We start from the raw sequence: 25,275 nt of genomic DNA on the forward strand, positions 1-25,275 counted from the left end.
CCGCCATGCCCCTTGTCACCAGTCCCCCTGGCCCAAGGGCATAGCAGCTTCGAGCCACTCCTCCATCAGAGTGCTCCACATTGCCTCCAGCTGCTTGGGGACTGGAATGGGGCTTGGAGGGGAGCAAGCACAGGTGGCCCTTTCCTCTAAGGACTCAGGGAAAGGGCATCTCGCACCCCCTTCTTCACTGCAGATGCAGCTAACCACATCAGCTGGCTGGTAACAGACACCAGAAGCCTATGCTGCCCCACAACAGCCCCAGCGGGGGCAAGCACCAACCTTTGCCTTCCATGAAGACCACGAAGGTGGAGTTAAACTTGTTGGTGGAGAGCTTTTCCTCGAGGTCAAACGTCCTCTTCCCTTCGATTTCATCATCGGAGATTCCATCATCCTCGTAACGTCGCCTCATGGTGCCACGCTGAGGAGAGAGCAAAACATGAGGGGAAGAGCTATGGACCAGGAGGAAGCCATCCATCTGAAGAACCTCATCTCAACTTTGCACAGCTTGGCCAAGGGCTTGGCCTGGGTGCCACCTAGCAGCAGGCAGTGCTGGGAAGCCTCCAGGAGGAGAAAAGGGACATTCCTGCATTATTTTATCTCCTCAGCCTCCTGCTCAGGGAGCACTGTTGGTATTAGCCTGAGACATACAAGACAAGACCTAGTTAAGTGTTCTTGGTCCCAAATATAATACTGAAACAGCAGATTTCCTTCTCATAGAATCAACACACAGAGCAGTATTGGAGAACATAATTCAATCATAGTAAGTGTTAACCATAGCACAGCAACACAGGAGACATTTCAATAAAATTGGGGCAAAAGAAAAACTATCAGATTTTTTTATTAAACAAGTCCATCAGTATCACTGCATTGAAGGTAAAGCTTATGAACTTAAATCCCAAGTGATAAAGAAAGGGTTTCATGATAGAGAGGATTCTCCAGCACTCACCTTTGTCCATGCTTGCACTAAAAAAGTGGATCTATTCCCTCGTGTGTGTGTGTGTGTGGGGGGGGGAACAACCCTGTTCCTAAAGGGGCTTGTAACTACATCTGTACAGCTATATCTGTATTTAGATTCCTGACAGACATCCTATTCTAGGATAGCAGATCTGCAAGAAACTACTGTTCCCAGATGGTAGTCACCCCTCCAGAGACTGACCCTATTCTCGAAGAGCAGTTCCGAGCACTGCTCCCTCACTCTCCTCTGATAAAAATCAACCGGGTCTGAATTAGCCAAGCTGATTTCCTCCCAGTTAGGGCAGTTCCCACTCCAGGGTGTTCACATCCCCTGCTCCAACAGCAGACAGCCCTGGGATGGAAGGTGCTGAAACAGCCACCAGCACATGAGGGCTGGAAACTGGCACCTACCATCAGCCCAGCACATTGCAGAGCTGGTAACAGGGTCACGTCCCCCCCAGTGACGTCGGTCCCGGGCCCAGCGCTCGGGCAGGGCTCAGTCGCAGCTCCCCATGTCACGCTAATGCTCATGGTTGTCACTGGTGTGACCAGAGCACACGTTGCATCGCAGTCCCTGCGAGACATCCTGCCGCAGCACGTTGGAGCGGAGCCACGCGTCCTGCATTCCTACAGGTTCATTTTGAACACCTTTACCTCATTTCTTCCCTACTTCCAGGTCTCCTGGAAAAGTGGCCTTTCCTGGGAAACGGCCTGAATCACAGACAGCTCACTCCACGGCAGCAAGCTGCAGACTTCCTCCTGGAGCTCAGGCCTATCCTGATGGCCGCGCCGCACTCACCTCCACCTTCCCTGCCCAGCAATGGACAGGGCTGGCTCTGTCCATGTGAGATCCCACAGAAGGAACAGATCCACCCAGGCGTGGGAGAAGGGAGATTTCATCCTGCTCCACCAAAGGCAGCCCGGTCCTGCCTGCCAACACGCTCTCCTCAATCACATTCCTCCCATTAACTCGGCCCACCCACCTGCTTCTCCAGACCATCACATACTGCTACAGAGCTGGAATCACAAACAAACCTGGGATATCTTCCCATGAGTTCCAGCCTGGCACTAGCCACCTGGCAGCCTGATCACCACACTGCTCCACTGTTGCTCTCCCTGCTCTATTCACACAGCGCTGTGAAAACAGAAGGGGTTTCCTAATGTGGATGCACGAATTTTGAGATGCCTCTTTGAAGCATTAAAAGCCCAGGAGCGTGTGGGACGGCCCCCTTGCTGTCACTTGTCACCGGTGTCCAAGGGGATCAATTCACCAGCTGCTTCTCTCCCATCGGGGCAAAGGAGCCCCCCTCTCCCTGCTGTTAACACCTCATTATCGTGGCTTGTCACCCCCGCCCAGAGGCAGAGCCACCTTAGCTGCAAGGTACAAAAACAGCCCGTTGTCCCTGACAGGGGGACGCTCTGAATATCCCCAAAAAAGTGGTCTCAGATGTTTCTGAAGGGCCCCAGACGATTAAGCAGTCTGGGAAACGGGCATATGTTCGAATGCTTTCCTCTTAAGCCACTTGTTAACACGGATAGCAAAGAGGAGCACTTTCCTACAGCAAAGATTTTTAATGACTTGGTGAGCTAAAGCTCACTTTACCCATTGGCTTTTTCAGATCCACGTGGATATATTTCTGACTGTGCCTAAAAAGCAGAGGCAAAGGGATGTGCCAGCAGCTGAAGCAAGGCCACGCTTTCATTGGGAGCCCAAAATGTCACACATTTAGGGCCAGCTTGTACACCCTAATTCACAGGGGAGACAACTTGCTATGACCAGTACCCGCAGCCAGCGCAGCTCTTGGGTGCTCCGGCCACGGCCACCACCGGGCACAGCCCCAAATCTCCCAAATCCTCCCTCGCTCCCAGCCTGGCTCCTTCTAGGGGATGTGCCACAGCTTTAAGCTAACGGGGCAAAAGTGTTACCGGGAGAAGAGCACACGGCTCTTTCAGAGAGGAGGCTGGGATCATCTTATAAATCACTTTTCCCTGAAAATCACCCAATCCTTTAGCACTCGGCTGAGCTTTGAGCCGCCGGCACCCCTCTGCACCGCGTTTGGGGATGGTTGCTGGTTAGTTCCCGGTGCTCTCTAGGCAAAGGGCAGCCCCCGAGCCCTGCAGCTCACCTCTGTGCCGGCAGCCCCAGAGCCGGCGCTCCAAAGCAGCTGCTTGCAAGGGATGGGGCTGGCGATGACCATGGTGGGAGAGGAGGGGCAGGAACTCCTGCCACTAGCTGAGGACCCAGCTTGGGTGCCTTGGACACCCTGTGGTGTACATTTATATACCCCTATAGGGCAGGCGGAGCTGTGCTGGCTCCACCTTTTGCAGGGGGAGGAACCTAAACATCCAACCCGAGTGGATCTCAGCTCCTGTTAACCCTCTGGTACCTTGTTTGGCACCCAGGCAGGGCTGCAGAGGCAGCTCGGAGCCCTGGGAGCCGGGGTGCAGCGAGGTGGATACGGACCATCCGCGCACGGTGTCTCCAGCCGAGCACACGCCTGGAAGGTGCAGTTCTCCCGCGAAAGCCACCTGCGGATCCGTAGCCTTGGAAGCAACGCTCCCCAAACCAACGCGAGCCTGGCGCATCCCTGCTCCATACGCACCCAGGGATCCCCTCCTCGCCTCAGCAGCCCAGCTAGGTGGCTCCATCCACCACAGCTGCGGGCCCGAGACACCAGCCACCTGCAGCAGCTCCTGCTAGGGCAGCTCCTACAGCCAGGCACACAGCAGCTGCTGGAGACTGCCAAAAGGGTCTTGGCAGAGATCTTGTTCCTTGCTAAGACACACCAGGAAAGCCCAGGGCACACTGAGCTTGGACGAGCATCCCAAGAGCCTCCCCCGTGACCAGCTGTTCACTCACCTGGCTCTGAGGGAGCTGGGCCTGTTCAGTCTGGGGAAGAGAAGGCTGAGAGGGGACCTGATCAGTGTCTATAAGTACCTCAAGGGGAGCAATGAGGAGGATGGTGCTGCCTCTTTTCAGTGGTGGCCACTGATAGAATTAAGGGAAATGGCCAGAAACTGAAGCATCCAAAGTTCCACAAGAACTTAAGGAAAAATTTCTTAACAGTGAGGGTGACAGAGCACTGGAACAGGCTGCCCAGAGAGGTTGTGGAGTCTCCTTCTCTGGAGATCTTCAAACCCGCTTGGACGCAGTCCTGTGCCACGTGCTCTAGGTGACCCTGCGTGTGCAGGGGTTGGACTAGATGATCTCTAGAGGTCCCTGCCAACCTTAAGCATTCTGTGATTCTGTGATTCCTGAGCCCACAGCCGCGCGCTCCAGCGCGCAGTTCACACTGCCTGGGCACTGCGGCCTCAGCTGCTCTGCAAACAGCCGGGCGGCAGCAAACTGCCAGGCCAAAGCACAGCCTGGGCTTTGACTCGCTGCCTTACTCAGACACTCACGTTTAGTCATTGGGTCTGGGGAAGAGCCGCTCTATCCGCTTCCCTGGGAAGCCATTCTGGCGCAAAAACCTCAAGAGATTAAGCAATAGCCTGGCCAGTTCTTTTAGCTGGACAAAGCCAGAGCCTCCATAACCTCTATTGGATTTCCAGGCTAGATGCAGGAATTTCAGTACTCCTAGTTCAGTTGCACGACAACAGCTACTAAATGGGGCACAACCACAGACATGTCGCATCCGACCGCGTGACCTTGGGAGACCCAGGCTGAGACGCATCTTTAGCCACGACGGTGACCACCAGCTGCACCCTGGTTCCTAGCAGATACTTGCCACAGCAAGCAGAGCTTTGGACCTGCTCAGAGCCTTTGCTCAAGGCCACCAGAAGCCTGAAGAAGTGGGTAGCAGCAAGGCATGGCAGCACTGGGACATACCCTTAGGTTGAGCTAATACTTCCAGGGTTCCTTAACACAAGGCACAAGGGCAGAAATTAGGTTGTGCTACCCGAGTTGCTCCTGAACCTTCTCCTCCAGCTCCCGTCAGGACAGGAGAAACAGGGCAGCGCATAGAGGTTTTCTGGGGTTCAAGTCCAGCTAGGGCCACGACTGAGCAGCAGCCTTCGGGAACCTGCTCCAGATGGGAGCTCCGAGCTCTAAACCGGCACCGCTTCGACCTGGCAATTCAACCACACATTTGCTCTGTGTCGGTTAATCCAAGCGCTAATGATACCATCAAGGACAGAGCTCACTCTCCCCGCTATGCTACTTGCCCAGGGAACATGCAATGAATAACCCCACTGCTTACTTGGGCAATACCCGAGGGCTGCGCGACCGGGAAGGAACACGATGCGTTTTGGAGGACGCCGCTCCTGCCGTGCGTTCCCCCGTCAGCTACTGCGTCTCCCCTCGAGGCCGACTGCCTTGACTTGTTCCCGTGGGCAGGGAAGGGCCTTTCCTCCCAACACTATGAAGGAGGAAAGGATGCCAGGCATGGCTGCGGACCCACAACCCGAGGAATTCCCATCAGTCACACAATGCCGGCCAGCCGTGGCGCTTTCATGCCATTGTTGTCCTGGGAGGGTGGGGAAGGACAACATTTCAGTGGTGCAGAGCGACAGGCAGGAGGAAAGGCTTCTGTGACTCCCAGCGTGCGTTTTGGGAGACACAGCATCTGCTGGGACCTCAGACAACTCCACGGCCTCGTGTTCCCTGCCTGAGGTCAGCGGCTTCCCCAAGGTTCCAGCTGGACAAGCCTTGATCCCACAGCCTTCTCCCTGCTTCCCACCACAACCTCAGAGCATCCAGCACGTTACAGCCCTGGGCTCTTGAGCCACGACTACTCCTTCCCAGAGGTGGCCCCACTACCATTTTCCAGGCATTTTCCATCAGCCAGGAAAGAGCTGACGAGCAGCCCCAGACTGTTCTCGCTGTACCGTGGAGGACCAGAGTAAAGGGAGCTTCTCCATCCTCCCAGCACCAGAGCACCAGCAGCTCCCAGTCACTGCCCTTCACTATTTGTCTCTGGCCCTCCCAGAACAACTAACCAGTCAACTAACGTAGGAAATAGAAAGCACGAACATTTAACCTGCAGACAGCTCTACCACTACCCCTTCTGCTCTGAACCTCTCACCTACCACCTGCTTCTCCCAGGGGTGTCAAGGACAGTACCCCACGCCATCTCCATAGCAGTGCTTTTCAGAACATTTCCTTGGACACCTACCCACCATCAGCAGGGACTGCCTCCACAAACAGAGCTATGCCTGGTGGGCAACGGAACGGATAAGTGGCTGAAGAGCAGCAGAAGACTATTCTCCTGGGGTGTTTTTCTGAGGGGCAGATGAATACAAGGTCACCTTTCAAAGCAGAACAAACTGTCCTTTTGCTGAAGGAACCTCATATATTTTAGGAGTGAAACCAACAGACACCACAATGTTTCAGTCGCTTCCTGTCCTGTCTGCTGCCACTCCCACCCCGACTTCCCAACATTTCCGTGTGCCAGGCCCAAGGAGGCCTCGGCAGCCTGTACCACAGCTCCTTCCATCCTCAGGCGATCAGTGCCCTTCACCTTCCCTCATCCCGTGCCTCCTTTCCTTAGCTTGTTGAGCTTGGCTGGCTTCAAGCCTCCAAGGAGTCTCCCTTATTCCTTCGGAGGAAGGGTGTGAAGATGAAGACTGCAGGTATTTCCCTCCCCTTTTCTGAATCCCCCCTTCCAAACTCCTCTCTCTGCAGGTATTATATCTACCACGTGTCTTCCAACGTGTAGAGCAGTGTAGCACCAGCTAAGTTCATGGATTCACAACCAAGTGCCTCCTAGACATCCCCTCCTTTGTAGGTTTACTCTGCTGAAATGCACCCTCTCCGATAACACACTACCGAGCCCAGCTCTCCCCAGCCTATGCACTCATCTTCTCAAATGCTTTCACAGCAAAATACAACATTGGCTCTTGCCTAGGTTTACATTTACACAAGGATGCTTAGAGGCTACTTCAAGCTCCAGTGAATACCTGTGGCAAAAGCAGCGTCCAGAACTTGGTCTCAGGGGTACTCTGGGCTGAGAGTCACCCGCTGTTAACAGCGACCCTCAAAAGGCCACGCGAGCTGTTACACCAGCGGGAAAGGATCCTGCTTCGCTGGGAAGGAACAAGGTAGAACCATGGATGAACTCAGCAATAGCAAGACCGTTGCCAGACAGGCTGAGGGCCGTGCAGGTGCCAGTGTCAGCTAAGCACACAGGAAAGACACTCCCTTGCAAGGAGGAGAGAGGCACAAAGATGGCACGACACACAGCTAGCAGTCTGCCTGGTCATTCCTTAAGTGCAAGAATTTTTTTTTCCTTTCTATATTGTGCTCCTCCAACCTCAGCTCCTGGCCTAGGCTCCAAGCTCTGCTCCGTAACCAACATATTCCTTGTGTTTCCAGGGCATGGCAGAGGCAGCATGCTACAGTCCACCCCAAAGCACTCTGCTCATCAGCTCAGCTACTGCTCCTGTCACCTTCAAGAGGTGACAGGGGCTCTGTGGGGATGGACTCGCACCATTTGGTCAACATCCTCGCTCTGCAGGGTCACCTGCTTTGACAAGAAACTGTCCCAGACCCCAGACAGCATCAATAAAGGCTGCCCCCTCTCACTGCAGTAAGGTCTGAAGAACATTCCGTGACCTCTCAAACAGGCTCACAACACCAGGCTGCAGAGAGCACAGGAATCTAGGCAGAACCTGGAGCCCTTCCAGGGTTTACGGCTCCAGGAGGGATTCCCATCCCGAGCGGGGCTGGCACGCTTTCAGAACGAGCGAGGAGAGCAGTTTGCTCTGCAATTTTGGGTGATGAGATTGGACGTATACAAGGAGTAAGTGGGGAATTGGAGCATGGCTAAGGGGCAAGTGAGGAGGCAGCACCAACAAGGAGAACCGCAGTTACAGCGCGAGACAGAGCGGATTTATTGGATCAGAGCACAGACAGGCAGCTCTGGCAACAGTTCCAATAAGGAAACTGCTTCTAGCAAGGGATATAACTTCTTATTCCAGTCATCTGCGATGTATTCCACCTGCAGCCACTCTCCCAATGAGCTTTTTGGGCACTAACTAACACTAAGGCTGCCGAACCACCACCAGCAGCTGCCCCTTGGTGTCTGGACAAGCCCTGCCTGGATTCTTTAGGAGCTCAGGGAAGCTCAGGAAGGGTTATCAAGTCAGTCTTCCACCCTGAGAAGTATGGGGCCGAAACAGCTTGTGTTAAAAGACACTATTTAACGTTCAGCCTCATGTTTTTTCAATTAAAATGGGCAAATCCATTTAGCTTCCTTCAGCTTCTTATGTTTTAGAAGGGGTGGGAGGCGTAAGTTGCTGTGTACAGCCCTTGCCCTGCCAGTTTCCCCAGCACACAGGCAACACAGGCAGATGAGCATCAACTCTGCTACCCCGTTCTGATTTGGGTAAGAAGGCAGCAGAGCATCCTGGAAAATGAACAGAGCAGACAAAACTTCTCCAAAAAGGGAAGCCTGCAAGTTGCATGCACTTCTCCAATTTTCTCCAGATTCAGGCTGGATGTTCCTTCACCACAGGACTTTAAAACACAAAATCCTACACTTCTCCCACAGGGAACATTTTGCACACAGGTTCTCAGAAGGTCCGAGGTACCTGTATGTATCAGGGGTTTGTGGTTGAGAGCTGGGCCTGCTAGGTGTGTGAGAAACAGCATTTCCAGCCCTTGGTCACACTGGTGAGTCGCTTTAGCTTGTAACCCCTGGCAAAAATCAGTCTGGTGAAAGAGAAGGACCCATTTTCTTCCAGGCTGGTGAGCCCAAATGAATCACAGCACAAAGGAGGGAAATTGGCGCCGCGTTCAGGGACAGGGGTGCTCTGCACAACTTCACCCCTTGCTCCTGCAGACAGGGCACCTCTCTCCCCACAACATGGAGAGAGTCTAAAAGATTAGCTCTTTTTTCCTTTTTTTTTTTTTTTTTTTTCCAGGAAGGAAAAACCGAGCCTCTGAACTTGCTACTGTCCCAGCTCTGCTGAAGTCCACAACTCCATCTCATAACACTCCCACCAGGGCCAGACCACAGGGATACTCGGACAGCAAGAGCTCAAGGAGCGCTCAGGTTTGCACTGTATTCCTGCTAGGCTGATGTGAGACCGGTAAAGGGCTGTCTGAACTGCAAGTTCAAGGGCCAACGATGCCTGTGAAGAAGGAAAACACCACAGCATCATTGGGAAGTGCACAGTCAGTCTGTGAAACCTGCTTCTGGAAAGGAGGATCCCCCTGCACACCGCGAACACTCCCTTCCCCTTTGTGTCACGCCACGTCCAGCTCCTGCCCCTTCCTTGCTCCAAACAGGGCAAGGAAGGAGCTCAGCGACACACCGGAACATTTATTTGTTAGCAGCAAATTAGAAGTGCTCTGGCAGTCCAACCCTAAAGGAGTATCTGCTGCCAGCGCTGCAATTTCCAGCTGCTGCAGTTTGCTCCCAAGATTACCGCTCTTGGGAGCCAGGGGAACACAGGAGAGCGGGAGGGAGGCAGCCTTTTCTTCAACAGGTTTCTCTGCTCCTCCTCTTTCTGCTTCTGCCTCCCCATCAGCTTCTCTTCCTCTCCTCAAGTCCGACAGCACTGCCCCTACGCTCTCGGCACCACCACATTGCAAGTTAAGGGGCAACATCAGAAAGGATCATCCCCTCTCCATGTCTCACTCGCAGCATGGATGAGCCTCCCCAGACATCAATTCCTGCCAAGCAACTTGCTGATCCTTCTCCTGGTGCCTTTTACGGAGCAACTCCTCCTCTGCCAAACTCTCCCAGGCCTGGCTCAAGCGCGACAACGGGATCCTGCAGTCAGTCCCAGACCTTGAGGACCGGGGTTAACAAACCACAGATGACAACTGCACTCTGTGGCGAGCCTCTTCCTTGCTAAAAAAGGTGCATGGGGGCCTTGCTTTTTTGCACAGTGTCACAGCTCACACATACAAGACCTGGGAAGAGATGAAGCATGCTGTGTGTTTAGGGTGCTACAGGGAGGAGAGGTCACCACTCTACCCCTGTGGATATGACCTGTTTGAGTTAACAGCAATAAAAAAAAAAAATCTGTCTTTGCATTTCTACCCTCCTTTCCTCAATATTCTCACACACGAGCCAGACACACAGTGTTGCAAGCCACACGTCAGCTCTTTTGGCAGCAAGGATGCAACTCAGACTGGCATCCTTCCTGGTGCCCGACCTACGTGCAAGCACTAGACAGAGCCACCCTTCCTCCCAGCTGCTGCAGCACGAGGGTAAATCCACCTTTCTTTTTGCTCTGCCCTGCTATCCCAAGGCGGATCCCAGCCCAAACCCTTCAATTTCTTTAAGTTCCTGGGATTCATGGGGATTCAGAGCCCCCATACTGCCAGTTCACACTGTTTACCACAAGTACTGTTTGTACAGCAACGCGCACACACAAACAAGGCCCTGCAGAGCCAGAGGGAAGAAAAACCCCCTCTCCTCTTGACCAGGATGGATTTGGAGGCTACACTTCATCCCAGTTTTATCTGAATCACTCTAAGTGCAGGCACAAGTCAACAAGCAACTCCCCTGGACAGCTACTCATCCTCATCACCTGGTTCACAGCAGGAACCGGCACAGGCAGAACTTATTTCATACCACCTCTTCAGGTCTCCCCAAATTAAGCTGCAGGCTCTATAAACAGAGCCCTTTAGCATCACTTACCCACTGCCACTCCAGCTCATTCTTGTTGTGGCATCCTGGAGTCATTAGTGTCCCACCCAGGGAAGGGCTGCAGCTGCCGAAAGCTGGACAGCACCAGCACACAGAGTTGAGATGACAGAGGAATGGGGAAGAGAAAGACACCAAAGCGCTCTCTGGCACCCCAGCTCCTGCCCGGAGCCCTCCAGAAAGGAATCACATCTGGATTAGCATGAGTACTCACTGAGCAGAGGTCCCCTTGCACTTCAGCTAAGCTGCGGCACCAGTTAACTATGATTCTGCCTTTGATATTTATATATATAAAAATATATAATTGTCAGACTTTTTGACAATGCATTTGTGCAAGTGCAATTGCACACAGTTTCTTAGCTTCAGCTAAACTGTCATGTGCTGTTTCTCAAGTAGGGGCATGCACTTGTTCACTCTCCCCCCTTCTCTTGCAGTCCATCACTCCCTGCAAGGGTCTGCCTGCTCCCCCCGCTCCAGTGAGGAACATCCTAATCAAGGATGCTCCCCCTTGCAAAGATACCAGCTTCTCCGAGCCAACTAAAAACAGCACTTCCAGCCCTGAGAAAGGTGCTCCCACCTTTCCTGCCTTCTAGTGGTTTTGGCAGCTAGTGCCTTCGATACCTAATTACAGGCCATGTCATTCAACTGCTGCCTTTGCTCTTCCATTCTGCTCTTTTGCTCTTCCCAAGGCCAGCCAAGAACCCTCTGTTCTCATCTCTTGCCCAGCCAGGACCTCAAACAGGCAGGAAGGCCCAAGGAGGCAGCTCTGCTCCAAGCGACAGTTCTTCCCCTTGGTACACCCGGGTACGTATTCTGGAGCCACAGCTGTCCCCTACTAACTCCTGGCATAGGGCCATGCTGCAGGCGTGCTGCCCACTGCCACAGCCAGGCAGTGAAGCTCAGCAACTGTCCCAGCAGCAAGATACACCATGTTTCTTTCACCTCTTCCACTTGCCCACAGCTGACCAGGCCTGGCTGCCCCAGTTTTTAACTTCTTTGGCCCAAATAAAACCAGACCAGACAAGAACGCTGGTGAACTACTAGGACATCAACTCTGGCAGCAAGAGGGACTTTGCAGAGTCCAGGCTACCTGTTTAGAGATCACCTGCCAATTGCTGCTTCTCTGGAAGCAGCAAACTGTCACCAACAGCAGTACGCAGCTCACCCTTAAGGCAGGCAACAGCTTCTCCTCATACATTTTCACAGAAGACACACTAGTTTGTTTCTCCACCTTCCTGGAGAAACGGGGGTCAGAAAATGCTCGGAAAACCACCTGGTGAACAGCAGAGCCTTCCCTGCCTAGGTGGCTCTTGACAGAATTATTCAACAATAAATGATTTTGGGGGGCAAGCGGGACTGATCTCCTAACTTGTTAGCACCCTCTCCAGCTGGGATAACCCTGTAAAAGCCTCTGCCTGCTCATTAACAAGAGACATGGATGAAACATGAAGTTTTGTTCACTAACACGCACCGCAAGTGCTCCTGCGCTGTCTGGTTGATAGCCCAGGCAGCACTGCAGCTTCCAGGCCACACTAAAAGGACAGACTCAGGACAGTAAGAAACCAGCAAAGACGTTTTTACCTTCTCCATTCCTCTCTGCTGATGAGAAACATCATCCAGTCCATTTGGGGGATGTATCCTCTGGGACCAGCACAATGCCACATCTGCCGGGGTCCACACGTTCAGCAGATTTCACAAAGCTTTCCAAGAACAACCTTTGGCAGCTGTTGGATTCCACCAAAGAGCAAACTTTCCAGCCCCAAATCCATAGTCCTAAATTATTTAGAGCTCATTTATCACACCTGGGTTCTCTGGAAAGACTCATTTGTAGTGTCTTCAGTTTGTCTTCTTCCCTTGGCCCTGTAAGGATAAGGGCTGACCCTGCAGTCACACCAACACCAGCCTGCAAGAGTCCTCCTGGCTCGTGGGTTGGCTCCTGCTCATCACCCCATCCTGCAGGAAGAGTGGGGCACCGATAGAGATGACATGAAAGCCAAAAAGCTGGAGCTCCTGTGACTCCAGGTACCGCAGTGTCCGAGCTAGTCCTGCTGCTCCCCAAGTGTGGGCAGCACCAAGCTGAGCACGTCTGCAGCACCGCACGCCATGGCACTCACTGCTGCAAGAGAAGCCTTCTCTTCCGCGCTCCCAAAGCCTCATCCCTCAGCTGATGACTCCACATACCACAAGGCTCCTGTGAACTCTTGCCTGGGGAACAGCGTGGACACCAACATGTAGGGGCAGGCTTGCTAGCCCCGCTGTTTACAGAAGAGGCCTCCGTTTTTGGTTGGTGGGGTCAGGCCTCCTCAAATTTCACATAAGGATTTGATCAGAGGGCAGGGCAGGCCAGTGCAAACCCTGGACATGGACTGCCCTAAGCAATGGAAGAGACAGCCTTTCACTGTATGTTTCTCCCCCACCAATCCTCCTGAGCTTCCAGAGCCTCCAGGCTAGGTGAATACCCCCCTTGGAGAGGCCTGTGTCAGGCACAGCTGAGGCTGAGCGCCCGCCACGGGGCAACACGTTCCCAGGGCCCCGGTGGAGGGTGCGGCTCCACCAGCCATCTCTGGAGCAGCAGAGCCTGTTCAAGAGGTTCCTACCCCACCCTGTCTCCCCGTGTCTGCTCGCCACCTCTTTGCCCTCATCAGCTCTGCTGCTAGGGCAGCTGTTCCAGCAGTCCAGTGCAGAAAACTATTGGGACTAGGTGTCTCCTCAAGAGCTTTGATCTGGAGCATGATCCATAACCCTCTGGAAGCAGCAGCAGTTTCAGGGGCATCAGCTCCTGAGGCATCTGCAGGAGACAGCTACAGAGGGAAGGAACCTCTTAAAACCAGCTCTGCCACACAGGGGATCCTAAGCCAGGACCACACCCCGAGATAACATCTGCTGACTTGGCAGCAGAGACCACAACCTTCTTCTCCTTTAGGTTCTCTCCTCAGGGAACTGCACTCACCTGCTCTGCTTCCCCTCACCTCAAGCCATTCTGAAGCGATCCAGCCTTGCTGCCTTTCATTCCTTGCCCTGCGTGTTGCCACTGAGAGTCTAAGGCACCGCTTCTGTGGGAAGCGAATCCCAGCTCCTGATGCACAGCTTGCTAGTCTTAACTCACAACACAGGCCTCCCAGGATTAGCCCTGGAGAAGACAGAAGACAATTCCTTGATACTTCCAATATCCAACACATCCGTGGCTTGCAGAACCAGCTCAGCACCTACGCTAAGGACACTGTCAGCAGAGACCTGTGGTTCAGAGGAGGATTTTGAGACTGTTACTCTGTTCTCCTTGGGAGACTAGCCTTCTTCTCCTTCCCCCATATTAGGTATTCCCACTGACATGGGACAAGCCAAGGCTAAAAGCCGCACAGGTTCCCTTCTCATCCTGAAATCTCCTGGCCAGCACCAACATTCCTGCATTACCAACAGCCTCAGTGAGCCTTGGTGACTACTACTACTGGCTTTTCTAGGGAAAGAGGTGGGTTGGTCTGAGCAGACCAAAAACAACTCAGGAGAGCCTCACTGAGGAAAGAGATTCCCAGCTTGGCAATACTCTAACACGACTCTAACACACACTGGATACTAAGTTACAGGGCAGCGTGTTTAGTTGGACATTCACTTATTGGGAAACAGCCAGCCAGACTCAAGAACTGCCTTGAAAAAGAAGGAAAGTGCCAGTAAGAAAGCAGCCATGCACAACAACCAGAAATTGCTCCTCTGCTCCATGAACCTGCATAGGCCTAGGTGGATAAAAGCGCTTCATATGGGGTCATCACTGGAGTAAAGGAGAAACATTTCCTTGGTGGAATATCATGCACTCACTTGATGCTGTTACCTGAAGGCATTTCACCTCAACTAAAAGGAGTCCCGTGCTTCTTTAGGGAGCAGGAGGTCGGACCACCCCTTCGACTGCTGTTTCTAAGGATGCCCTCCCCGTGCCACTCGTCACACACATCTAACCTTACCAAAGGTAAGGAACATACACTGTGCAGCAGTTGGCCCCCAAAGTCTTCAGTCAGCTCAGAGCCTGGAGAGCATCACAGCTGGCACAAGGGAAAAAGACAGAGTCTGTGAGAAAACAACCCGGACAGCCTGAGCCAGGTGGATTATATGAGCACTGCAGTACCAGACCAGCTGAATTTCCTTTTCCTTCCAGGAATCCTTAGGCAGAGCTGCTCAGGGTGCCTCTCCTGCCTTTTAAAACTCCAGGCTACAGGTGCCAGTGTGTCCTTGGCCTGCCTGCCAGGAACTGGGCCTGTTGTGCCATGGGCTGGATGAGACCAAGTGACAACCAGCAGACTCCCAAATCACAGTGAGGGACCACTATGTTGTTAGTGCCAGGGGCTGGACTGTCACCTGGGCCTCAGGACACAACAGAGCATTTCAGACCCTCGACAGAGGCCTTACAAACACGCACACACAGCTTATGAAGACAGCACCTCAACCCACTCTCTGAAGTTTTGCAGTAACACATATAGGGCCTTAGTAGAAGGCTACTCCACAGCATCTGCTGAATTCCTTCCTCCGTTACTCGCAGAGCAGGTAGACACAGCTCCACTTCCACGTGGGGAGCACAGACATCTCTGGATTGCTGCTGTGAGTGCTATCCCCTACACCATCCTCTGCATTGGCCTTCAAGAATTCCCTGGCACACAGCTTTTCCTGCCACTTAAATCATCTCAGGTGGAAGCAAGACATCCTTAATGCTGATAACAGTGTGTCCAGATGAACTCTGCCAGACCTTTATCACCTTGGGGGTCCCAGATGTATGGTTTGAACCGAGAAGCTCGCACAGCTAGGGCAGTATGACCCACCTAACGCGAATACTATTATATTGCAGAGATGCGTGAACTGGCAGAGAACACTTGCAGGAGTGCAGTTATCCCCCAAACAAACGTGAAGTCTTATTACAACCCTAACCAGTACCGATAAATCCACTTCAAAAAACATCCATAGATCAGATCTTCATTCAACCAGTGCAAAGCAACAGTATTCCTCAGGATACAACAACGGCTTGAGACTTTCTCTACACCCTGACTGGTTTTAAGGCCAACATTACATACCAAGAAGACTCTGCTGGTATATTTTTAACATACATAAACTCCTTTGCTAACAGGCCCACACTGATGCTTATGCACAAGGGAAACAGTCACAGAAGAAAAAAAACTTACTACCAATTCCCTGTTCCCCTATCCTAGAAGTTCTAATATAGTCCGTTAAAGTCATCAGTGCATCTCTGGGAGTAGGATATTCAAATAAGTCATAATCGGATCATTTTACCTTCCTGGATAATTCACCTATGATACCTTGCTCTGCAAGGTCTAGAAGCACTAGCTAAGGGAACAGCTCACCCAACCTCAGCGAGATGCATCAAGAGCATCTGAACATTTTTCCTCCTAACGGTCCATCACAGAAAGGACACAACGCTGTCCATGAGGCCAGAGAGGCCTAGGTGAACCGCAGCCTCTGCTTGCTCCCCATGCACTTTTCCAGGCCCCTTCAGCATGCAGCTCATCAGCGTGTAGCCATTTATCCAGTTTAGCGTATTGTGTTGAAGTTCAAAAATTCAAAAAAAGAATTGAAGTGACTCTGCTTTTGAATTTCCTGAAGCAAACTAAGAAGCCTGATAGTCATCGAGTGCAACACCCTTGTCTATAAAATGTAAATATACAGCAGATACAGCGAAGCAACAGAAAGAGGAGCACACCTTCAGTAAACCAGGATTTGGGCCAACCACAGGCTGAACAATATCCTCTCTGCCACAGGAACTACTGCTCAATAACCATTTCTACTCTCACTAAAAGATTTCTACCCCTAGGCCACCTACAAGGTGAGCACTGGCTACAACCCTTCTGTACCTTTTCTATGGCAAGGCACAGAACAGCCACAAAACAGCAGGAACTGTTCACTCTCTAGGGCAAAGCTTACTGCAAAGAGCATCATGCTGCCTCCCACCAAATGATTTCAGAGCATTAAAGGATAAAGATTTAACAATTACAGACAGTAGCTTGAAGGGGAGGGTGCAAATACCACGGTGACTTAGAGGTGAACCCCAACACAAGCTCGAATATCCCAGTGCTGTCACCTGGCCTTCTCAGACAGTTTACAACTTCCCCAAAACAAAGAGGAATTGCCCTGCAGAAAACACACAAGCTCTAGTTTCCCGACTGGGAACATGGTCCTGCTTATGGTCACCAGGAATATTACCTCGGGCACTTGGAGGAGCTGCTCACAAACTTTTCACAGTTGCAGCCCAACTTAGAGACCTGTGGCTTTGTGCAACCCCTAAGCATTAGCACAAACATTAAACAAGTCCAGGTCCTGATGGAGCCCCATTAGGACCCCACTTTTGGAACAGCTCTCCATGAAAGAAAAATATTAGAAGATACAGACACGTGTGCACAAGCAAGATTTGAGCTTTAAGCCGAGGCTGGTTTTCTCAGGCTTTGCAGAATGCTCAAATCAAGTCCACACCAAAATAATACGCACACACTGAGTATGCCAGCGTCTCTGCTTGTTACAAATACACTGAGAAAGTCTGCTAGGCAAGAAGCAATGCTGACATTTATTTCACATTTTTATCCAGCAGCTTCTCAGCACATCTTATTCAGACTCAGTCCCCAACTCTCTCCTTTCCAAGTTCAGGAGCCCTGTGCACTGGGCTGGTGCCCTCCATTCGGGCAAACTTTGCTGAATGAACTAGAGCCATCAAGACACATAACTCTCAGCCAGCTAAGCTAATATCTCTGGGCAGGCTGTAGCTACCCACCTGAATGCCTTTTTTTTTTTTTTCAGGTTGTTAAACTTCTTGCTAGTAAGTCTTTTCCTTCTTCAATTAAAACCGTGCTAAGAACGGAATTCTATTGGCAAGGGCCAATACTGACCAGTCTTTGGCTGTAACGGATCCTTTCTTCCTCAGGCTCCATCTCCGAGTCTTCTGAAGAGAGTGAGAAGGACACCCCAGGGCTGCTGTCTTCCTCCTCTTCCTCCTTTGAAATCAGAGGGAAATAGTGAAGAAGAGTACACAGACATGAGCCTCCTACAACCCTGACAACAACTCAGCTTGTGAGTGATTCCACACGGCTACACTAGCCCAAGGAAAAAAAGTGGAGGAGCCCACCTCAACTTTAACACTCCCATTCTAACTTTAGTCATGACCCAGGGTAAATGACTTTACCAGCTGTCCTGTAACATGACATGAGCTGCAGGTCTCAGATGAGGAAAAGGCCTCCACTCTGTGCTACTGCTAGCGCAGGTGGCAGTTAAGTTGGCGCACACCGGGGACATGAACCATGCAAACTGTGCACCTGCCATTAAACATTCGATGGCAGCAGGGGAGCAGTACAAGATTATACGTTAAAGCAGCATGTTGTCTAAGAGACAGGACTGTTCTCTGGATTTTCTCTCCCAAAGTGCCCAAAAGGAGCACACAGAGCATGGTTCCCATGTAGCATGAGGACATATGGAACCTCTCCTGCATACAGGGTTTCAACATGGTTGCAGGTGGAGGACTAACTCCTGCTCAGAGAGGACCAAAGTGCTCAGATCTCAAGATCTGCCACCTTGTGACACCACTGCACTGACACGGGGAAGAACTTCCCAAGGATGGCATCTAAACTTTTTTAGGAACAAAACGGGAATCAAAAATAATCCAACACTAGGTACGCCGCAGCTCGTAACCCCCACAGCTTTCGGGGAGGGAGCGGGTCATCCCGCACGGCGCTTACGGAACGGCTCCCGTGGTGCCGGGAGAGCTTATTCCACGCCGAACCCTCCGCGCGGCTTTGACAGCGCGGTGGCGACTGCCCCGGGCCCCCGCAGCCCTCGCTGCCGCCCACGGCGCCGTGCGGGACCCGGCTCCGCGCTCGCGCTGTCCCCCTGCGCCCGCTCAACTCTGTTTGTAAACAGCCGGGCGAGGCGAGCGGCAACGTGAGCGCTCGGGGCTCGGGACGGGCAGCTCGGGGTGCCGCGGCCGAGCTCCCCCGCCGCCCTGCCTCACACCCGGCCCCGAGCGGCCCCGAACCCGCTGCCCGGGGCCCCCTGCCCACCCCGCGGGCCAGGGGGCAGAGCAGGACGGGGACAAAGCGGCAGGCGGGACGTCAGCGCCCGGGGAGCTGTCACCGGCGCCGGGGCGCCCGCCCCGTCCCGCCGCCCTCCCGGGAGCCCCGGGCGGCGGTGGCTGCCCCCGCCCGCCCCTTCGTTCCCTTCCTCCCTCCCTCCCGCCGTGAGGAGGCGGCCGGATCCCGCCGCACCGGGCCGGGCCGGGCCGCCCCTCCCGGGGGGACTCGCGCAAAGTTGTGGGCGGGGGGCGCGGGCCGGGCACCGGGGCCGGGCAGCGGGCTCCCCCCGCCGCCGCCGCGCAGCGAGCAGCTCACCAGGTCTCTCCGGCGCCTTTGTCCTCTTCTAGCGCCGCGGCGGGGGAAGAAGCAGAAGAGACGGAGGAGGAAGCCCCCAAGTGAGGCGGCGATCGCGCCACGGCCCCGGGCCCGGCCCGGCCGCCCACCGCGCCCCCGGCCCCGCCGCCCCCGCGCCGCCCCCGCCGCGGCGGGCAGCGACCCGCGACCGCTGACAGCGCCGCCCGCCGTCCCGCGCCGCTGCCCCGGCCGCCCCGCGGGCCCCGCTCCCCGGCCCGGCGGCGCGTCCCGCCGCCGCCGCCGCCGTGCCCCGCGCCGCCCCGCTGCCAGGCCGCCCCCGCGGGCCGCCGCCCCCGCGGGCCGCCGCCGCCGCCTCCCCGCCTCGCCTCGTCCCGCCGCCCGCCCGCCGGCGCCGCCGCCGCCCCCCCGGCCGGGACCCCGCTGCTCTCCTCACACAGGAGCCGCCGCCGCCATTTTGAACCCGTCAGACTCTCACATACACACTGACTCGGGCGCCGCACTGCGCCTGCGCCGCCCGCAACCTCCCCTGACCCCCCCCCCGCCTCCCGCGGGACGCGGCTCGCGCATGCGCCGCCCCCCTCCTCTCCCCCCCCCCCCCCAACCGGGGGCGCGCGCGTGCGGCACGCACGTCGCCGCGTCCCGCCCCGCCCCCGCGCGGGCGGGAGCGAGCGCGCATGCGCCCCGGGGAAGAGCGGCGGGCCACGCCCCCCGCGGGCCGCGCATGCGCCTGGCGCAGGGGCGAGGGGGGGGGATCTATAAATGCACAATCCTATAGTGTGTGCGGGCGCCTTCCCTTCCCCTCTTCATGCATGTATATACCTGTACATGCTTCTGTATAGGGGTGTACATGCATGCATACATGTGTCCATGTCTTGACACACATGTATGTAAACAAATGCATATGGACACATACACACTAGTGCATGCAGGGCTATGCGTGCATGCAAGGACATATATAGGCAGATACGAATATATATGAATATACGCATATACATGCATTTTTGCATGTGTGCAGACACGGCTATGTGCACAGAGGTTCGTATGCGTATGCATACATATGCGCACGCACATAGAGGACGCACGCGTGAACATACAACCCCGTGCATGCATATATACACACACCTCCATACACATCAACGGACACGCGTATATGCTCACCTGTATACGTGCACGCCTATACGCGTACACCCATGTACACCCATACACACGCACTGGCCATGTGGGTGCTGGGCTCTGTGCTGGCACGCGCCGAGCTGCGGCAGTTCTCAGCTATGTGGCTGACCCTTCCCAGGGAGGCAATGGATGCAGTGACCACGCCAGGCGGGTGGGTTACGTGCTTTAATACGAGCGCCCCATCAGCACCGCGCTGCGAGCCCTTGGCCCCTCGTGAGCCCGCCAGCGGCGCTCGGGGCACAGTCCTCGAGCCCGGACACCTGGGCCCTGCTTGCGGAGCAGTTTGGTGCCGTCCAGACACCCCCCATGATGGTGCCAATGTGGGGAGGCACAGGCCGGGCAGCTCCGGGCACACCGGGTGCAGGAAAGACACCGCTCCGAAGGGAGCAGGAGGGATCCGGGGAGCTCAGCAGAGCACGCAGCCCCGCTTGGGCCGCCTCCGCCGCCGGCTCCTCCGCGCAGCACTGAGCGCGGCGCTGCAGGCCGCCGCGAAGATGGACGAGATGTTCTCCTGGTACTTGGCCGAGCACTCGAAATAGGACACGGCGTGCACCAGCCGGGCCATGGCCTCCCCCTGCATGGGAACGAGGGGGGTGAGATCCGTGCCGGCCTGGCCACCCCCTTTCGGGGGAGGCCCCGCCGGGTGCCCCACGAGAGCTCCTCGTCACGGGGCCGGGCACTCACCCTCTGGTAGGTGACGGGCTCCAGGCGGTCCTCGTGGAGCCGGCGCAGCACGGCGCGGTCCTTCCGCAGGTCGGTCTTGCAGCCCACGAGCACCACGGGGACGCCCTTGCAGAAGTGGCTCACCTCCGGGCACCACTGCCGGCAGCAGTTGAGGCAGGAGGGGATCCCTGGGTATCACCTCGTTCACCTGCCTGCTCTCACGCCGGGTGCCCGGGGCCTTATTTTTCCAATGGCTTTTGGGCGTCTCTGAAGATGGAGACTGCACACCCTGCCTGGAAAGCCAACCCCCCCGCCCCAGGGAAGCAGTGCTACCTTCGTGAGGATGTTGTCATAGCTGCTGGGGTTGGTGACATCAAAGCACATGAGGACAACATTGGCGTTCGAGTAAGACAGTGGGCGAAGCCTGTCGTAATCTTCCTGTCCTGCCAGGCAGAACAGCACACCAATAAATAGCATTTCCCCATCCCAACTTGCCTTTAGTGGTCCACCCCAATGTCCTGTCCCTCCAGTTTGGAAGGGAGTCCCCAGTCCACATGGTGACATCCTCTGAGGCTGGGAGGCTGGCTGGCTGTGGGTCAAAGCTCTTGTGGACAGAGCTCTCACAACATGCAGGCTCATGTGCATGGGACGTACCCAAGCCCCATAGGTGGCATGAAACTGGGGGACCATCTGGTGCCCCTGCTGGGCATGGCTGCCTTCCCCATCCCCTCCTGTCCCCTCTTGTCCCACCTGCTGTGTCCCAGAGGTGGATCTTCACGGGCTTGCCGCCAACCTGGAAGGAGGCTGTGTACTTCTCAAACACCGTGGGGACGTAGACCTGGCAGGACATGAGTGCGTATGAGATGATCCCAGGCAGCTGGAGAGCTGGAGCACCTGAAGGGCATCCCTGGAGAGGTGCTGAGCTGCTCCTGTGCCTCCGGGATGGACACCATGCGCTAGGCCCAGGGCACAAGCAACCTGAGACCTGGGGCAAAGGCTGGGTACTACCTTCCAGTGCCCACTGCCAGGAGCCTCGTGGAGCCCAGCTCCGCTCCAAGCAGGGCCACTGCTTCCCTGGCTGCGCATGGGGACTCCCCAACCTCCCCTGTGTCCCACTGCCCTTCCTTGGGTTGCAAGCAGCTCTGCTTCCAGATGGAACCCTCCTGGCTCCACTGGTGGCTGGTTCCCTTGGCCTCCTCCCTTGACCCTCTCTGTACCCTCCTTGGCAGAGCTGTGTTCTGTGCCTGGCAAGTCTTCTGCAGGGCCGAGGGAAAGATGCCACGGGAGGGCTTGGGGGCCATGCTGGGACGTGGTGACCCCCACCTCAGGGACATGGCCGACCTGTCAGAGCGTTGGGTGGGGCTGAGGTGTCCTGAGGGCAGAGTGCAGGGGCATCCCCAGCCCTGCCGTGTGTGGGGACAGTGGGAGGGCTCCTTACCTTGGGGAAGTCCCCTCTGGCGAAGACCATGAGCAGCGACGTCTTGCCGCAGCCCCCGTCCCCGACGATGACAGCTTTGATCTCCGTCTCCTTGGCCTCGGCCGGCGGCGCCCGGGCCGGGCTGTGCCCCTCGGGCTCCTGCTTCATGGGGGGAGCACCCGGCTTCCCGCTGCTCTCACAGCTCGTGCGTCCCTCTCAGCCTGCTTTGGCTGCCTCCGGCCCCGCAGCCTCCGCCGACGGATCCCTGCCTCGGGGACACAGGGCAGCACCCGCTTCCGCCTGCACCCAGGGCACGGCCCCACCTGCGGGTGTCCCACCCACCCGCGCCGCGCCGGGCCGTGCCGTGCCGTGCCGTGCCGCTCGCTTGGGCACCGCCACCAGCGTGAGAGGCTCCCGGCGCGGGGCCGCGCTGCAGGGGCCCTCTTGCACGCGCTCGTGTCCCGCTTGCGCAGCGTGCGCGGGTCCTGCTTGCGCAGGTAGGGGCGCCACCCAGGTCTGCCTTGCGGGTGTCTGGATCCCTCCTGAGCTCCTTCTCGCACACGTATTACACGTAGCCCTTCTCGCACACGAGCACGCGCCCGCGCCCACAGGGCTCTCCGTGCGGCTCCTGTGCTTCCACCGCAGTGTGAGCCCAGCCACCCCGTGGCTCCTGCCTCTCCAGTGGTGCCTCGTGGTCTCCAGGACCCTGGAGGGTGGCATGTGGTGGGCTGAGCCGGCCCCGGGCATGGGTGGGAGTAGTGGCATGTGAGAAGGCACCAGCGAAGCTTGGCATGTCTGGCAGCCGCGGGTGCAGGGCGGTGCTGGAGGAGGGTGAGAATTCAGCCCTGGGAAATACTCTCCATCCCTGAGAACCAGATGGTTCAGGGACATGAGGCTTTGCTGGTGCTCCTCAGAGCCGCACAGCTCCTACCCCACACCAAGGGCCTTGGGACCTTCCCACAGTCACCCACGTCTCTCTGAAGTGTGGGGGGTCGCCCCTGGGTCCCCAACCTCCTGCCTCTTATCCAAGCCAGGCAGCCTTCATGAATCCCAGCTTTTATTGCCCTGGAGCATCTGCAGGAGGCAAAGTTCAGGGTGCCGGGAGGTGGCGAGGCCTGACTCATGGCTGGGTGCCACCGCTTGCCGTCACACCAGGTGACGCGCCAGTCAGCTCTGTCTGCAGTGCCCGGCCCGTCAGGGACCCAGACATGTGAGCAGTGCTGGGATGCCAGTCTTTGCCCCATTAACCCTCGCGTATGAGTAGGGACTGGCTGCAAAATCAAGCTTTGCTCAGGGGCTCCCTAGCACAGACCGCGACCTAGTCACCTCCCTACCTGTGACAGTCCCATAGTCATCCTCACTCATCTCCTGAGACAGGGACGCTGGTGCCCCGTCTTGGAGGTTGCTCAGGCACAGTCGATTTGGAGTGTTTTGGGGGCCCAGGGGATATGGGAAAGTGTCTTGGGAAAGGGTCCATTTAAGGCACCACTTCTTGCTCCCTTTCTCCCAGCCTTTACTTGCTTCTCCCCTTCCTCACCACAGGTTCTGAGTGGATGCTGAAGACCGAGACATCCATAGGGACTTTTGCTGCTTCCCGGCCCAGCTGCCTCCTCCTGGAGGTTGTTCTTCCCAGCTGGGCACCTGCAAATCCACCCTTTCCTCATGTCCGCTCCAGCTCCTGGCAGGAGGGGGTGAGTGGGTGCTTTTAGAGGCATAGAGGAACAGGGAGGGACATATTTGGTATCTTTTATCCCAGCAGAATGGAGGCAGAGGAGCTAATCTGGGGCAGGCAAGTAGCAGGAGACATCTGCCCTTCCCCACAAGCTTTCCAAAACTTGCCAAAGGTGCTTCTAGCTTTCCTTTCTCCACCATGCCCTCCTGCTTGCATCTCCCCTTACTCTATCTCCCACCCCAGTTCTACCCCTTGGTGCCTACAGCTCCCCAGGTAAGGAAGGAACAGCCCTGCATGCTCTTGGTGGAAGCTACTCCTGCGCCCTCAGGGGACAGGGAGGGCTGCAGCCAGGCCATGCAGATGTCAGAGGGCAGCACTGATCCCATTTTGTGGGGAGTATCTTAGACCAGAGCTCTGGTCACAGTTATTTTGGTCTTCAGAAATCTGGGGTGCTGTGACCTCCGCTGGATCTTTTACTCCAAAGCAAGAAGGCTGGTTACCATATCACAAAAGCAGATTGTCAGGCATCTCTTGTCTGCAAGTGCTACCATCCAAACGCAGTGCCTCATGTTCCCTGCAGGTCCCATAGCAGTTAGGAACACTGGCAAGCAGTGGTTCTGACATCAATTTCTAATCACACTCCATGCAAGAGGGCCAATCCATATGCTGGAAGGCTGGAAGGCAAATGCAAGGAATAATGAACAATCTCAGAAGGATGCCAGCAATAACAGCAAGACTGGGGGGACAAGACTGGAGTGCAATAAAACAATTAGGAAGGTGGTAATTATTAGTCTAATGAGGTATCAGGTTGAATTGTTAAAGCATCAAGATTCTTTCACAGAGAGATATAACTGATGCAATATTCATCCTCTGGGGTATTCTCTTGGACAAAATACTTCCTTTCCAGCAAGACAAACAGAAATTTGATTAGGGAAAATGTAGCCTGTATCTCTGAAACTGCCCAGTGCTCTCTTACCACCTGACCTGAGATCTTGCAGAAACGCCCCACAGAACAGCATTATTTGGAAGGACACAGGAAGCGATCGTCTACCAGGTCTTCTGAGGACTCCTTATCTGAGAATATCGTGCAAGGAGACCTGTTGGCAGGGAGTGGCCCTGCTTAGATGTGGGAGAAGATCATCTCCAGCCCGCTGTCCAGAAAGGTAGGGGATTGCGAGACTGAAGCTCAAGCTATAGTGAGCTGCATTACTCTTTCTGCCTTTCTCTTTCGAGTTTCCTCCAGCCCCCATCCCCTCTTACCCACTCCCACACTCATCCTTTCTCTGGACATCCTGGCACTTTTCCAATCTCTCTTCCACATTCACCTCCCAGATCATCAGTGGTGAAGCAGCCTCTCCAGCTGATTGTCTCCCCACCCATCCTTTTTCCTCCTCTGCCTCCTCAGCCCTCACTGCTTTCCCCATGACCCAGGAC

General features: G+C 55.4%; 2 protein-coding genes across 2 annotated transcripts in view; both read right to left on the reverse strand.

Annotated features, from left to right (window-relative positions):
• The window catches only part of KDM2A (lysine demethylase 2A), a 42,513-nt gene extending 23,106 nt beyond the window's left edge, over positions 1 to 19,407 (reverse strand). Inside the window, exons 1-4 of the mRNA XM_088534289.1 lie at positions 19,350 to 19,407; positions 18,917 to 18,944; positions 17,426 to 17,530; positions 280 to 418 (exon numbers count right to left, since the gene is read on the reverse strand). Of these exons, the coding sequence (XP_088390415.1) occupies positions 280 to 418; positions 17,426 to 17,530; positions 18,917 to 18,944; positions 19,350 to 19,369 (292 nt within the window). The 5' untranslated portion in view covers positions 19,370 to 19,407. The remainder of the gene's footprint in view (positions 1 to 279; positions 419 to 17,425; positions 17,531 to 18,916; positions 18,945 to 19,349) is intronic.
• A 1,087-nt stretch (positions 19,408 to 20,494) lies between these two features.
• Positions 20,495 to 22,337, reverse strand: RHOD (ras homolog family member D). Its single transcript, XM_010223855.2, has 5 exons — positions 22,191 to 22,337; positions 21,503 to 21,590; positions 21,086 to 21,195; positions 20,774 to 20,908; positions 20,495 to 20,663 (listed from the first exon to the last, which is right to left on the reverse strand). The coding sequence occupies exons 1-5, from the start codon at positions 22,335 to 22,337 to the stop codon at positions 20,496 to 20,498; spliced, it is 648 nt and encodes a 215-aa protein (XP_010222157.2). The 3' UTR covers position 20,495.
• Between the last annotated feature and the right edge of the window lie 2,938 nt (positions 22,338 to 25,275).

The sequence above is a fragment of the Tinamus guttatus genome, unplaced genomic scaffold (genome assembly GCF_059628265.1).
Source record: "Tinamus guttatus ecotype Peru unplaced genomic scaffold, ASM5962826v1 Tinamus_guttatus_pri_ptg000546l, whole genome shotgun sequence".
NCBI classification, from domain to species: Eukaryota; Metazoa; Chordata; class Aves; order Tinamiformes; family Tinamidae; genus Tinamus; species Tinamus guttatus.

What these genes read in the sequence shown, in the direction of transcription:
- RHOD (XM_010223855.2), bottom strand. Translation starts at nt 22,337, where the DNA reads ATGAAGCAGGAGCCCGAGGGGCACAGCCCGGCCCGGGCGCCGCCGGCC. An exon ending in CCACCTCTGGGACACAGCAG is followed by an intron (nt 21,196 to 21,502) that starts GTGGGACAAGAG and finishes TCTGCCTGGCAG; the next exon opens with GACAGGAAGATTACGACAGG. An exon ending in AGCCCGTCACCTACCAGAGG is followed by an intron (nt 20,664 to 20,773) that starts GTGAGTGCCCGG and finishes GTTCCCATGCAG; the next exon opens with GGGGAGGCCATGGCCCGGCT.